The following is a 15,545-nucleotide window of genomic DNA, read 5'->3' as shown; positions in this document are numbered from 1 at the left end:
TTGGCAGACACGGTAAGCTATCATGTAGCGATATTGAGGGACCAATCTCAATACGCGAGGGTTCTTGTCAAGCCAGTGCAAGACAGAGCAAAAGAGAACTAAAAAGCCAGGCCAAGTATGCTTGGCTGAATAGACACTTAGGAATTCCGTCCTTATGCTCATCCGGCCAAGTACAGATGCAAAGTCTAGTTTACTAACACTTGAACAAGAGGGGCTGATAAAGGGTCCAGCAATACCGACCTCCTGCCATCGTGGCAGTAAGGTAAGAGTGTCTGTAAGGACTGGTCGACAGGTAACTTTCGATACCCGAAGTCACATGCGCGATACTCTCCCCCCCTAGGGAAGATCGACGTCCTCGTCGATGCATACTCGAGTCTAGAATACCGCCAAGGAAACAACTCCAGAAAAAGTTCATGGTATTCACACTATGTGAGAAATGCACCAACTTAAATGAGTTAGGGGGCAACCTCTTTGTCTAACGCGGATGCACTACCAGCTCAGACACCTTCCGGCCGTCGCCGACAAGGAAATGACCAACGGAGTCAGCCACCCTTGCTGCTCTGGGTGTCACCCAGCTACAAAAGTGTGATATGCCCCTGCCCGCAGAAACATAGAGAGAGAAGCCAGAGACCCCAACCCTCCTAAGCAAAGAAACCAAACCCGTCGGTAAGGTTTAGATAGACTACTGTAAACAAGCAGTTAGAGTTGTTTACACGGTCACGCCCTTTTTAACGGAATAAGGAACATCGACAGAGAGGCGGGTTATGTGACCAGTTGACAGTAGCTACCCCATGACTAGAGATTTCAACATGCACACGAAGTGCCGAAGCCAGTCTGCCTATACTGGCCCAAACTCAAAGATCAATAGATGGACAATATCAAAGTCATAAACAATGATATCTTAGAGACTTATATCAGTGAATAAAGCTTAAATTAGAACACAAAAGTATTCCAAGTAAGTTATCATCCGATAAACTAGTATTATAGTATAGGAACCACCAAGATCATTATAGTTGGTAAACATAAGAGGCACCATCAACAAAATTCAATAGCAAGTATATCATCAAGTAAACTCAATGATAAAGTTTAACTATTAAAGATTGCAGATAGAATGCCAAACAACTTACCAAAGAAAACTCAAAGAACACAAAGTATCATCGACTGGCAAGCAAAATACTCGCGAATGTATCACCCGGAGGAAATAACATTCCAATCTATCAGAACAAACTTGAGCAACAACCAACAGAAGAGAATGAATGCGGTAAGACCAACAAACACTCATTCCTGTCAACTATCACAAAAGCCAATCCAAATAGATCCCAGCCAACAATATTAAGGAACTTAAGTTGTTTAAACAAGTGTCAGCAACATCCTATTGATGTCTCAAACCCAAAAGACCAATCCAGAGCAAACCACAAAAAACATATGGTATTGCGAAAAGCCAAAAGCTATCAAAGAGAACAACTAACCACCACAAAAGATCATCAATCATCCCATCAATAAAGAGATGCATGATCATCGTTTAAGAAAGAATCCACTACCCCGAAGAATAGCGAATCATTCTATATCAACAACAATCAAACAAAACTTTTGAGAAGGATAATCAACTACCTTAGATGATAGTCAATCATCACCAATGATTGCTAGATGCAAAAATTAACTTCAATATTGAAGCTAATGAGCCAAAATGCCTTCCCCAACAACTTCTAACAAATGAAACAATGAGCATAAACTCAAAGAACCAAAAGCTCAAAGAAGTCTATAGCCAAGTCATGCCTAGCAATGATCACAAGTCTCGCATGAACTAATTTCAATGCTAAGAAGAAAATCATGGTATAATCCATAATATCCTCTTCAACACATCCATAAGCTAAACTTCAGAATGCAAAGCTAATGAAGAGCATATCTGCATCAATCCAAAAGCTAAGCATAACGAAGCTATGCTCAACAAGTGATCATCAAACGATCCTCCATGAATCCATCTATAGCAAGACGTAACTCACTTCATAACAAGCACAAGAAAAATCATCAATGATTGATATATGTTAACTCAAATCCAATAAGGATTCAAACTTTCCAATATCGATCACTAACTCTTCCGCTTGTAGAGTTAGCATAGTCCACGACTGAATCACTTTTCCAAGGAAAAGCCAAAGCTCAACCCGTACAAAATAATTTCGTCTAGAACACAACTAACTCAAACTTGCCACTCAGTTCGTTGAACGTCAACATAGTTGCTAACTAGCAAATGTACGAATGCCAATAACACAAAGCCATAGCCAAATTATCAACACGATCTCTATCGAGACTAATGAAACTCGACATCAATCTTGCAGAGAGACGTCTCATCCCACTGAAATCTCAATATCAACAATGTCAACGACAAGGCATCACTTCAATGCCATCAACACTAGAACAAAGCTAGAAGAAAGCATGAGTGTATCACCACTCAAAGCTCTCTAGCAACCAAGCTAACCAAGGTTGAAGATACTGTAATTTGTATCTAAGACCAATCCTTTAGCAAAACTCAGTTACAGATAACACTTCCTCAAGGAGTGAATCACCACGTCCAAGACTCAATGAAATCCAACACTATGAACTAAATGTAACCAAATGATATCGATAGAGGTAGAATCAATATGTCAACATGGAAAACCTATGTAAGTCTAACGACACGATCCTCCGCAACACCATCCGGTAAAGCAAGCCCATCACTGTTAAATCTTTATCGAGTGAAGCAAGTGTCAAAAGCCCTTGACAAAGTCTACAAGCAATCATTAGTCGCAAAGCAACTAACAATCACTCTTTCAACTTGCCTTCACAAGACCCAAACACTAAACTCACGTCATCGAGTCACACACTTGTCCAACATGAACGTAATGCCCCTGGTATGAGATAAAAGTTCATAGGCAAGCACAAACCAAATGACCACTCGAATCCAACTCAACCACGATAAGCTCACCAATGCATTTAGCCACTAGCTCTGAGCATGCCTTGAAGAGGCTAGCTATGCATGATCAACACTCAGTCAAAACTAAAGTGAAGACCATGAGATGAACTCATATCGGTACACAACCTCCTTATAGACAAAGCTATAGTATGGGTACCAACATCTCAAACTCAAACAACTAAGTTGAACATCACCATCCTCAGCCAAGGCGCAAGGCCACCCAGACTAAGTCAAGATCAGTGAGAGCTCACTACTCTCATAGAGTCTAACGAAATGCAAAGTGCAGCCTGCCACCAAGCATAACGCTATAAAAGAAAGGCACAAAGGTCACCCTTTTTAGAAAAGCGCAACGGCCACTTTTCTACATCAACTCTAGACTCTATCCAACTCAATTGCTTTAGCCCCAAAAGTTAGCATCCCTTTCGGGCTGCATCATACAAACTACCTACTAAGATCTAAGCCAACCGAAGTCAATTCCAACCCCTTCACTAGTTTGTGTTGGCCTACGAAAACGGAATGGTTTTCGAACAAAGTGACCAACAGATCAGCCATTGGAAAAATCTAAGGAAATTTGTGAAAAATTTTCCATCCTAGAGAAAGAATGACTCTCAGTCCAGGAATACAAACTTTCAAGACTCAACCAACTTCCTCCTACTAACAACTTCACATAGGTTCACCTCAACACAAATTCTCATGACCCATAGTATGCTTAAGCCTCGAACATCTTTTTGCCCATACTTCTAACATCCAACACTAACATCCGCAAATGCAAAGTGAACATCCAAGGCTTGATCACGAAGACCACATCTTCGGATATTCACATTGCACTTAACACTCTTCTTCAACCACCTTCAAGATTCAATGTGAAGCTAAAACACTAACAAAAGAAATGACATGGAAAATCAAGCTCAAGGAAAATTCCTCATCACTCGAAATAACAATAATGCCACTTCCACTAACACAAGTGTTAGTGATGTTAATGCCTTAACTACACACTTTCTCCATCCAACAATCTACTCCAAGTGCTAACAGATCAACTGACAAGCCATAGCAAGTGAATGCTATAACCCTTTCCAACACCTTATGGGCAAACCCTCAAGGAAACAAGGTACCAACTCAAGTTTAGCATAATGGACCACCATTGAGAATCTAGTCAAAGCTACTACAATGCTACTACGTGCAAGTAGATTAGCTTCACTATCAACCACTTTGGGGTTGATCATCGTTTAACCAAGCAACTTCGTAAACACATTGCTCATTATCACATGGATATGATATGGAAATCACAATGACTTGATCATCAATTGAGAAACACCATGAGCAACACCCATGTCATTACTTCAAAAGTTTATGTGACTATCAAGTGTCAACTCGATTTGACAAAATGCAACATAAATGCCACACTCCACCAATAGAGATTAACAACACCCGACACCACTAACTTTTGTTCACAACATGGATAAGCACATGCCACTCTTTTTCCGACCAAACTCAAAACTAATCCAACCAAGCTACTCAAGGAACAATAGCAAGGTTCCCGGAAAAAGAATTGAGCATAGTAACTCAAGTCTTTCAATAGCAAGCCTAGACAAAACGGTATAGCGCTTCACTGCTATCCATCCCATAACTCGCCATTTGTAAGACCATCATCTCCAAGATGCATCAAAGTAGGGACTCTTGATTGCATGATGTGAACACGAGCAATGAGTTAACACTTCGTTGCAAATCATCTTTCCAAGAAGAAAAGATGATTTACGTGTTTGATCCTTCGTCCCCGATGACTCTCTTTTCGGTCCTATCTTTTGACTACACCTCAAGCTTGCTTTCGCACTGCCTTCAGTCCAATCCAAGAAAAGTTTATGAGAGAGCACAGCAATGATTACTTGAACCAATAGACTAATCCCTATAGTCTTGATTGATCCACTTATAATCATGCCTAGGAAGGATCCACTAGTGCCGTGCTAAACAGCTACGGACCAGCCTATTTGCCACTCATAGCAAACTCAGGGAAGGTTTGCTTTTACCCACGGTACATGGAACAACTTATAGAACCATTGGAACAACTCATGGAACGACTAATAGGCTAACATTAATCCTGCCAACTCAAAGCGTAACCTTGAGTTGCTAATGTGCCTCACTCAAGCTCAAACTTGTGCATACGGAACATGTCACATCCATCTTATGAACCCAAGAGCAAGCTCACATCATAAGGTACAACAAGGTAACCAAATCCATACCTAAGGAACAATTGCGAACCCTTTGCACCAAACGTGTACCCACTCGGATCATCGTTTTCATCTCTGTGTATGCAACAAGACTAGTTGCCCAATCCCATTGTATAGTACTCGCTGAGACTCATCCTCTGATACCAAATGTAGTGCATGTGGTTTTTGACCCTTTATCCTATGGTGATTTACCATAGGATAACACCACAAAGTGGAACCTAAACCCTCTTTGTGCCACGTGACAGATGCCACGTGTCACATGCCACGTGTCCATACCACGTGTCCATAGGAACCCGAGGTTCAGGGCCTTGGGCCACTGAACAAAGGAACGGTGCCAAACTCCCAAGCATGGAGCCAAGGAGTGATAGAACCGAACCATGGAGCAACTCCCGAGCATGAAGCCCAAGGAGCGAAGGGACAGGAGCCCGGAGCGACTTGGAACAGTCCTGGAGCAACCAGTATCCCAATGCCAGGACCAGCACGCAAAACGGAGCCAAACGGAGTCTGACGCTATTTCGGCATACCGGTGGCCTAACGCAAGGATATGGGTACCCCACCAACTAGCATGGAATGGAACTTGGGCTTAGACCCAAGCCGGACGCAGAACAAGGACAGGCACGCAAGCGGGAGCTAGACTATGCCTCAGGTTGGTCGGCCATGCCCGACCTACCCACTATCCCTACTATACATTTGGAACCCCCCACAGCCCCCCCCCCTTGAGGAACACACGCTTTGGGCTTTCACCCCAAGCCTCCCTTAGTATCAGGAGTTAGTCTCTGGGACAAGCTCGAAACTTACTAAATATGGAATGTCCCTAGATTGCGAATTTGGACACGGGACGAACACCATTGTGTTCAGGACGATCTCTACATTCCGTAGATATGCCAAATGAGCAAATCTGGACACTTTCCATAAATAGCATTTGAGACCGAATTGAGACTAACACAAAGGGCATGATAGTGAGGGTGTTTGGCAGACACGGTAAGCTATCATGTAGCGATATTGAGGGACCAATCTCAATACGCGAGGGTTCTTGTCAAGCCAGTGCAAGACAAAGCAAAAGAGAACAAAAAATCCAGGCCAAGTATGCTTGGCTGAATAGACACTTAGGAATTCCGTCCTTATGCTCATCCGGCCAAGTACAGATGCAAAGTCCAGTTTACTAACACTTGAACAAGAGGGGCTGATAAAGGGTTCAACAATACCGACCTCCTGCCATCGTGGCAGTAAGGTAAGAGTGTCTGTAAGGACTGGTCGACAGGTAACTTTCGATACCCGAAGTCACATGTGCGACAGTCATCAATCTTTAATCTCTCCACCTAGGTGTGCAAGAAGTCCTTTTCTTTCTACCCGTATTTAGTGTGGTTAAGATTAATTTAATGCAAGACTTTGATGCATGATAACCAATTCCAAAGTAGCTTGTCTGCTTCACAGTGGGTCTTACCCTTTAGCTTATAGTCAATTTTGCCCTTATAACTGTGGAATTAAAAAGAGTGGCTTATTGCTCTTGGTAAATTTTAGGTAAACTGGATCAACACTATGGACTAATTTGAACAGGGTGTGAAGACCAATCCATGAAATTGCCCTGTGGAATCAACATAAAAATCAAATTGTCTAGTACATGATAGCCTATTATAGATCAATTTGCTTGTGGAATGACGTTAGGTAGCTTTCTAAAAATATGATACCTAATTTGTAAAAGACTTTGCTTTAGATCGAGATAAAAGATGTTTTCCAAGGCAAATTTTTCTCTAGCCTCTTTGTTAATGGGCGGTTATGGTCAATACAAGTCTTTGCTCAAGTTTGTATAATAAATTTTTGAGTTTTGCAATATATTTTTGAATTTTTAGGAGTGTTTAAGGTTGTTTCACCTTTTTACACAAAACTCTTTTCTAATATATCTAAACTTGTTTTAGTTCTTTAAATATCAAAGTGACAGTAGCAATGTTTTCAAGACTGACATTTATGTTTAGTAGCAACCTCTACAACTCCTTGTTCCACATTTATAGTGTGAAGCTTCTCAACAGCTTCATCTAACAAAAGCTCAATTTACACACGGGGTGATTTATATGTTCCAAACATAAGCGGAAATTGAGCTACAACTCTTACTGGAGTAGTTGTATAATTTTGCTTATGTGAAAAATATTCACTAAATAGGAATTTTCTCTTATGAGGAGGTATGTACACCTATAGATTACATCTTACAAAGGGTGGTTCACACCTTGCAAAAGGTGTTTCACACTTAAAGTAATGAGTATTTCCCCAAACAATTGAGTGTTGCTCAACTAGTTTGATAAGTGGATTATCACGCCTATTCACTTGTATATGTGCTTTTTGTCTATGCCTTATTTTAGGGGATATAAAGCATGTTTCATGTGATTGCCCTTGATTCCTCCCTATGAGTTAGATATGATGTGAGTGCCCTCAAAATCTATAAACAAGTGACACCTTTCACACTAAGTAGTGTTTGTAAGCTCTCTATGTATAAAAGATGAGCCTTGATTAATTTGTCTAGGTGTACTAAGCATAAAACAGTTTGAACGGTTAAAGCAGTTTGTGATAACTGTTTCCAAATTTTTGACTTGTGAGTCTTGTTCGAGTCTCATAATATCTTGTAATATGCATAGGAGATTTAAACTCGGGACAAATCTACTTGTTTGAGTAGTAGTCAAAGCTAAAGGACTTTGGATCAAAGCCTTAAGACAACATAATGTTCTAATTGTGATTCTACCTTTGTTAATGTCTCATAAGATTTAGGTGAATAATTCTCCAATTTATTCTTCACTAAGGCTGGCTTTAGCTCTCTTTAAGCTAGAGTCGAAAACAAGAGTTATAAGTACCCAATTTTCCTGCTTATATATGCTTAAAAAAATTGTAACACGCCACTGAAAAATGTGTCCTCTAGTAAAAACTTGCTCATAAGGAAAGCATTCTAAAGTAATTAATTATGTTTTTCACATCAAATAAATTCCATTCCTTGTTCTTTTGGATTTTTCTCAAGAAATTGTTAGTTAAACAATTTGACTTTGAGTTTCTTAGCAATGTATGTTGAACTTTAATTTCAAACTCATCTCATACTCTGTGGATTAGGTGATGGTTGAAAAACTATTTTTTTTGCATTGTCTGGGCACTAAGCCATTACAATCTCAAAAAGAGCTTCTTTATTTAGTGTTATCTGGGCTAAGGACCTTTGTAATCACTAAAGAGATCTACTTGTGATTTTTAGTGCTGAGCACATTTAAAATTCACAAATGATTTTCTCCCAACTATTTTTTAAGTCAAAGAATGATGGTTTATCCCACCGTGGTTGCCAAAAGTGAGTAAGGTCTTTTCTGCTTGTACTCTCGTTCTCACCTCTACCTACAAAACAGTGACAAACAAATAGAGATGAGAACATAAAAGAACAAAAGAAATATGGAAAGGGAATACAAAAAATGTGCATATCAATCAGCCCAAAAACCCTAGCTTATATACAAAAGATATTCTAAACTGATTTTGTGCTGCAAAGTAAACTTTTTTCATCTTGCTTCCTTTGTCATGGCACAGATCTCCGGGCTATGGGATCTCACTGGTGGCAGAAACGACCACCGGCTGCATTTTAAGCTCCGAGAGCGCGGCTACGCATTCAGAAGCATCCGAGCTCCAGCTTCCAGAGGACCTGGGGACGCAAGCAGCCATGTCCTTGCTACAGGAAATAAAGCTGGGAGGAGTTGTAAATTCAACTCACCAGGTATCTATCTGTGAAGCTGGAAAGGAAAGAAGGCGATCTCACAAACTTTCCTGTTTGCCATACAGGGTTTGCTGTTCATCCTCTGTGCTCTGTGCCTGGAAGATGTTTCCAAAGTCAGGGTTGGTAAGCTCTCTTCTTACAGTATCAAGACGCTGCAACACATCAAAGAATTCCTGGGAGTGCAGTTTAGTATCAAGCCTAACCCAGTGACAGGCACGGTTCTACTTACGTGCATTGGAAGTGGCTTCCAAAATCTCTACAGGAAAGTTTCATGAGTCACTGGGGCCATAGCTCTAACAAAAGGAAACCGAATCAGTTACATGGAACTTTTTCTTACCACACTAGAAGCCATCGGTCTTTTCCAGCAGCAGCGCGTCCACTCTCCTTGATGTGCACAGCGATTCAAGCTGCGGCCTCAAACTCCAGCCAGCCATCCACAACGATCATTTGCCTCTCATCGTCATCATCTGCTGATGCTCCCACTGAAGATAAGAAGCTGGAATACACTTTGGACGCATTCACTATGTCCGTCACTACCAGCCGGGGCTCTCGAAGTCCGGATGGCGGTGAGCTCCCAGAGGAACTTGAGCATGCAGCTGAAGATCGAGAACATTTTCCCATTAGATGTCTCCCGCATCAAATGTTGATGTCTTTTAGTGACTCAAGAACAGCGTGAGGCATGGGCATTTTAGACACAATCGGTTGAAAAAGTGTCTTAACCTGCAAAGAATTCCAATGAAACCAGTTCCAGTTAATAAGGAGACACTTTGTATCTCCCAAACTATTTTTTGCTGTATATCCTGATGAAAATGGCAGTAAGAGGTGTGAGAAAAATTCCAAGTTGAACTAGCTCACAGTGAAACCCTGCCTCCCCCCCACCGCAATATAGACTGTAGTTCAAAGTTCGTTACTTGAAAACAAAGAGTGAAAAATAAGTCATGATGAGAACTCCCCAAATCTCATGAACCGCACATATCTAACTTAATTTTTCACAGGCATTTTGCACAGGCATCTGCCTATCCTCACTCAAAAGTAGCCACTTTACTTTTAGACCACATTAGATCAAAAGTGCAAAAGATCAAAATGTTGAAACCATATTAGAAGTTAAAAAGTAAGGTTTATTACTAGATGATTAGGGTTTCTCTCAAACAGACATCATTTTTTGGCTAAATCACAACTGTGGGGGGCTTTAACAATAAAAGTACATATTATATTTTTATATGTAGCCTTAGTTATTTATAATTGTCAGAAAAACTATGATAATGTATGTAGTACTTGATTAAACAATAATATTTTAAAATAGTTTTACTAATTTATTAGTATATAATACTGTGGAATATAAGATTTGAATTTATTATTTATATTTACAAATAATTAATTTTTTTATTGGATCTGGGTAGTAATATATTGATGTTCCTAAAACCTTATTGTTTTATATTTTGAGTAAAACTTATAATTAATTAATGTCTTGCAGTAATTATTCTTTTTTATTTGTTTTTACTTTTTTATTTGTCAATTTTTTTCTAAATATATTCATATTTTCAAATAATAATTTGTATATAATATTCTTATGAATGAATATTTTATCTTACTTATGCCTAGGAATATATTTTGTTCTAAATAGTTATATTATCAAGTTTACAAGAATTTATTTTTTTATTCATCTAACATTTTCTAAGCATAATTCTTTCAATCAAAGTGGAATATAATATTTGTTGTTTTAATACTATTCTAATTTAGTTTTTAATATATTAAAAAATCAAAACAGTATTTTGCTAATTACACAGCATATGCTGGGCAAATGTTAGTAAATTGACTAAGAAAGGCTATATGTCAAGGCAGAAAATTTGATCCTCAAAGACAACTTCTTCAAGCTTATCACATCAACCAAGAGACAAAGCAATAGAAGAGAGATCTAAAATTCTCGTTCTTACCTCCATGGTCGTGCAAGCTTGAGCAAACGCTTGCTGGTTCATCGGCTGGATAGCAACCACATCATAAAATTGAATCACGGGAGTGGAAGGACCATGACGCTGATTCTCGAGTACTGCCGGAATGGGATCTTGTTGGAGACTCAGGCAATGCCGCGAGGACCGACTCGTGCATCACGGCCTTGACAATGTGAGGAATGGCGACGCCGGTGCATCCCAGCTATGGCCAGCGCCTCCCGCCTCGGCTGCCATCGCCGCAAACATTAAGATCGAAGAACATAGAAGCCCTAAAGACATAAAATTCCTTCTTTGGGTCTTCTCTGAGAGAACAAAAAAAGTTTGTCACGCGCGATTGATACCGCAACTTGGTGGGATTCCCCACTCTCTTTTCGGGAGCTTTGCTCGCCATGGATCGTTGTGAAGCTTGTAATGCAATGCCTGGAGAGAGGAAACCAAAAAAGACAAAACTTTAGCTGAGAGTTTGTGTCACTGTTGTTTGTGATACTTACTTGTATCACTGTTGCAAAGACATCGTCTTCGAGCAACGTCTCGTATTGCTGAGCCCAATCCTGGTAGTGATTCCAATCCTTCTTTTGCCTCCTTGCCTCTAGCAAGATCGCATCGCGGTACACAAACCGCTGCCACAGTCCTCTCACGGCTTCCAGCTTCGATTCTACCTCGGCATTGCTGATGTTCTACGCAAAAAGAAAAAGAAAAAACAAAACAAAACAAAAAAAAACGAAAGAAAGAATTAGAACAAAGATGAAAGCTTTCATACTCTCAAGATCGTGATAAGTTCCGGGATCTTGTCTTCCGCTACGCGAACCGTGAAGCTCTCATAATCGAGCAAACTCTCGTAAGGGAGATGAATGCCATCCTGCATTAGCATTAGAAAGAAGAGATAGATTAAACCACTTGCAGCTAAAGTTTTTGCTTGCCTGGATGATCACTGGAATACATCCGTGGAGAACTGCGTCTTCCATGCGACCACTCCATCCATCGCCAGGAAAAACTCCACAAAACCGAGAACTCGACAGCTCTTTGGCATAGTCGTCACTCCGCTGTGGTGTCACCACCACGTCCGGAGCTGCTTGTCTTCCCAGTTTTCCGTGATTGTTTGGAGTGGATCCAAACTCCTCGGCCACTCTTTGGCGAATTCCCATGCTATATCTGCATAAAAATGGTTTTTTCTTTCTCTCGACCTCTAAGAGTGTGCTTGCCTGTCTTCGGGTCGACCGAAGTCATACCCCTTTCCAAGATTTCCATTGAAGTAAAAGAGTGTTTTGCGCTCTTCTCGAGGCCTGTGGATCAGAGTTAAGAAAACAAACTTTGTGAGCAACCGAGCTTCTTGTTACCTGGACCAGAATCGCTCTGCGACGGACCTTGGATCTGGATTCTTCCATGCCGGAAGAACAATGTCCTTTAGGGGATCATAGCAAGGATGGTCACCCCTCCATTCTTTTGGGATATCATCCCAGCTATCAGCAAAGTAGCCTGTCGTGGATTTCTTGTGCTTTGAGTTAGTATTCCCCCAGTGGACCAGCATTGTCCCGTTCCATATCTCCTTTGGTGCCGAGCAAGCACCTTCATCCCATGGAAATAGCTGAAGTTCAAAGAGATGATGATAGTGAGAAAAACCACAGAAACAACGTAAAAACCATACCCAGATGTGATCGCGTCCGGAGGAACGATTCCAAAATGGATATTGCTCCTTGATGTGCATGTATGCGTTTTTGTATAGCTCTCCAGAAAAATAGCCTCTGAGTCCCATATGTTTCTGGCACAAAGATTGCAAGCACGTAGGAGAAAGAAAATTAAAGACGCAAAGGCGTATACCTCCATGCTAAAATGTGGAGCATCGTCAGCGCGGGTTATAGCACAGGCTCCAAGCACAGGAGCAAAGAAATAATCCGCTTCGTCGCCATTCATGGTGCGGTGCGGGCTTGCTAGAAGACCTTCCAGGAATGCCAACTGTGCTAAGTTAAAAGAAAGATCATAAAGGAACAACGGAAGAAGAAGAAATACTGAAATTATACCTCTGCTCCTTCGAGATACTCGCTCCAAAACGTAGCATTCACCCCATCGTAAACTCGAGTCACGCATTGGAATTTAAAATGTCTTCCCTGAGAAAACAGAAACTTGATGAAATCTAGCAAACATGAGTTCATAGTGTTACCTCGAGAAGATGGCTATTATACTCGGCTGGTAAGTCGTAGATATAAATGAGAGGCCTTCTCTTTTCCACTGAAATTTCTTGAACTTGTTGATCATCACTCTCCGAGCTGCGTTGGGGGACACTTAACGTTGCGGGCCGAAGCCAATCCGGCCAAGAAATCGAAGGCACATCAGTTGATGGAACGCTACAGTCGATTCCAAACCACTGACTTTGACACTGAAGAAGAAAGAATTAAGATCAAACTGAAAAAAACTGTGATTTTTTTCTTTTCTTTTACCTGGCAGAAGCCACCCCTGCAGACTCCATGTCCCGAGCACTGATTCACACAGCTACACTCGGTAGGAGTCTCGCAAAGGAGTCCCCAGCTGCAATCGTATTTGCAGTCACAGTGAGGCTTAAGCCTGACTTTACCACTGTAGTGATCTTCGGGCTTCACGTTACACCACCCAATGCTGTTGTTCTGGGTCGCATTCGCATAGACGATCTCAAAATCCGTCTTTGCCCAGTCCACTTCATCAACCGGTTTGGTGTCGCTACAAACGAGGGAAAAGAGAAAAGAGAGAGAGTTAGAACAACCTCAAACGTTTCATCAACTTACGAAAGAGCAGTGTCTTGCATTTACTTGATAAAAAAACCGCACGATTCGGCAACCGGGCGCTGTGGATAGAGCGATTGTTCTCCGCAAAAGCACATCGATCGACGCTTGTCACAGGACGCAGGACAGATGGAAACTCTCCATTCCCCAAATGGCCATTCTTTCGCTGGAGGATTGTTGCACTCGAAGTTCTCAAACTCCTGGCAACTCTTTCCTGGACGCAAGGAAAGAAATTCTCGGCGTTGTGAGGCATGGAGTTCACAAAGAGAAAGGGTTCAAGCTAGGAGTTCAGAAAGACAAAGAGTTCAAGCTAGGCTACAACTTAGATCTAGAACTTAGATCTAAGAGATAGAACTTAAAACAACGAAGATCCATGCAAACAAAAGAGTAAAGCAACTAAAGTACCTTTAAATCCATGAAAGCAACGGCATGTCCCAAGTTCACGGTTGCAGACGCCATTACCACCGCAATCTTCCTCACACGACTTTGCGAACAATCTCTGGAAGCCATGAAAATGGAAGACTTTAAAGCTCGGTACCTTGAGATCCACCTAAAACTACCACTTACTTCTGTGGTTTTTATGGCGGCCTTGGAAAAATCACACTGTCGCAGCCACTGCCCGATCGGAGCTCTCCAGCGAGCTCCTCTGTACGCTACTGCTGCTGCTACTGGGCTGGATTTTAGCGGCATCTTTGGCGTGGAAATCCATGGAATTGGCACTATTTCCACGAACAGCATCTGGGTCAGGGACAAAACGCTCACCACGGCGATGACAGCGGCGATCTGTCTCCACGAGCTGCCAGAGGCGCCCAATTTCTTGAGCATTGCGGGAAGGTGCGCAGTGATGGAAGACGAAGAAACCATCCCCTGCTAGGGCACGAACGTGAGAGTTCCCTGGTTCTTGGGCGTTGGAATCGTTGACCGCCCCACATATGCCACTGGCCACGGACAGAGGAGAATATTTTATCAGGTTAAAGGTTCGAGGACTACAAGTTACAACCCTTTGAGATTTGGGATCTAACAGTATTATCACAGAAATCATTTCATCTAAGTGGGTACAACTCACAGATGCCCAGCATGGGTGCTTATCTAATATTTGGAAAATATTAATTATCATAATTTATTGGTTTTAATCATGATTATAGATTTGTTTATATTTTTATTTAATGTCAATAATCATTTTTTTTTTTTAGATGTCTTAGACAAAATTCGTGACATGGAACCTGTATTATTGCTCACCTAGATATGAAGTTTTATTTTTCTGATCTTTCTAAGTAAAAATGATTTAAAAGTACTGAATATTTTTAGTTTTGAAAAAAGTGTTATTAGTCTAGCATCTTATTAGTTTTACCATAGATTTTTTGACTTAGAGCACAAGATACTTATTATACTTATTATATAAGGGCGCTCTTTCACCTCATAATACCATGCAAGTATGGAAAACAAAAAATTCCTTTACTTGTTTTTATTACTTGCAGTCATTTTGAAAAATGAGCATTTTTGTTATGCCACCACAAGTATCAAAGTGGAGGGCTATGTCTATTGTACTAATTGTGGTTCACTTTCTCATAATGGCATCTTGGGTAAGAAAATTTCTGAATTGAATCTTCTGAATTCTTCTGATCTTGTTATTTTTTGTAGGTGCCAAGGTAAATCTAGTTTGTCCAGGAGACCGTCATTCAACATCTACAAATAGTAGAGGGTTCTTTGATGTCTCTGATCTAGTGAAAACTGGAACAAATATTGGGAATTGCCAAGTGAGTGTGGATGCAAGCAAAACACCCATATCACCCCAGGGCTGTTCCTTCTTAACAGACATAAATGGTGGTGCAAGTGGCCAATCCTTAAGCACATGCACTAACAATGGAAGAAATAATTCACTTGTGACCTTATTACTAACAACAGTGCTTGTCACCTCCACCACCTCCAAGACACCTC

General features: G+C 40.9%; 2 protein-coding genes across 3 annotated transcripts; one reads left to right on the top strand and one right to left on the bottom strand.

Annotated features, from left to right (window-relative positions):
• The first annotated feature begins 8,463 nt into the window (after positions 1-8,463).
• Positions 8,464-9,231, top strand: LOC9638307 (probable RNA 3'-terminal phosphate cyclase-like protein). Its single transcript, XM_002994156.2, has 3 exons — positions 8,464-8,491; positions 8,691-8,905; positions 8,971-9,231. The coding sequence occupies exons 1-3, from the start codon at positions 8,464-8,466 to the stop codon at positions 9,178-9,180; spliced, it is 453 nt and encodes a 150-aa protein (XP_002994202.2). The 3' UTR covers positions 9,181-9,231.
• A 1,520-nt stretch (positions 9,232-10,751) lies between these two features.
• Positions 10,752-14,520, bottom strand: LOC9638305 (probable beta-1,4-xylosyltransferase IRX10). Of its 2 annotated transcripts, XM_002994152.2 has the most exons (14): positions 14,175-14,520; positions 14,013-14,106; positions 13,635-13,821; positions 13,290-13,545; positions 13,013-13,228; positions 12,873-12,959; positions 12,673-12,807; positions 12,500-12,613; positions 12,192-12,439; positions 12,057-12,137; positions 11,775-12,006; positions 11,615-11,713; positions 11,346-11,531; positions 10,752-11,274 (listed from the first exon to the last, which is right to left on the bottom strand). In XM_002994152.2, exons 1-14 carry the CDS (start codon positions 14,469-14,471, stop codon positions 11,179-11,181), a joined length of 2,328 nt encoding a protein of 775 aa, XP_002994198.2. In that variant the 5' UTR covers positions 14,472-14,520; the 3' UTR covers positions 10,752-11,178. The 2 variants fall into 2 exon arrangements, with proteins under 2 accessions (XP_002994198.2, XP_024523530.1); XM_024667762.1 differs by lacking the exons at positions 14,013-14,106; positions 14,175-14,520 and having other exon boundaries at positions 13,611-13,741.
• Positions 14,521-15,545: the final 1,025 nt, after the last annotated feature.

This window comes from Selaginella moellendorffii, unplaced genomic scaffold (genome assembly GCF_000143415.4).
Source record: "Selaginella moellendorffii unplaced genomic scaffold, v1.0 SELMOscaffold_194, whole genome shotgun sequence".
NCBI classification, from domain to species: Eukaryota; Viridiplantae; Streptophyta; class Lycopodiopsida; order Selaginellales; family Selaginellaceae; genus Selaginella; species Selaginella moellendorffii.
The sequence above is the reverse complement of the archived record's forward strand: the minus strand, read 5'-3'. Positions and strand labels throughout refer to the sequence as shown.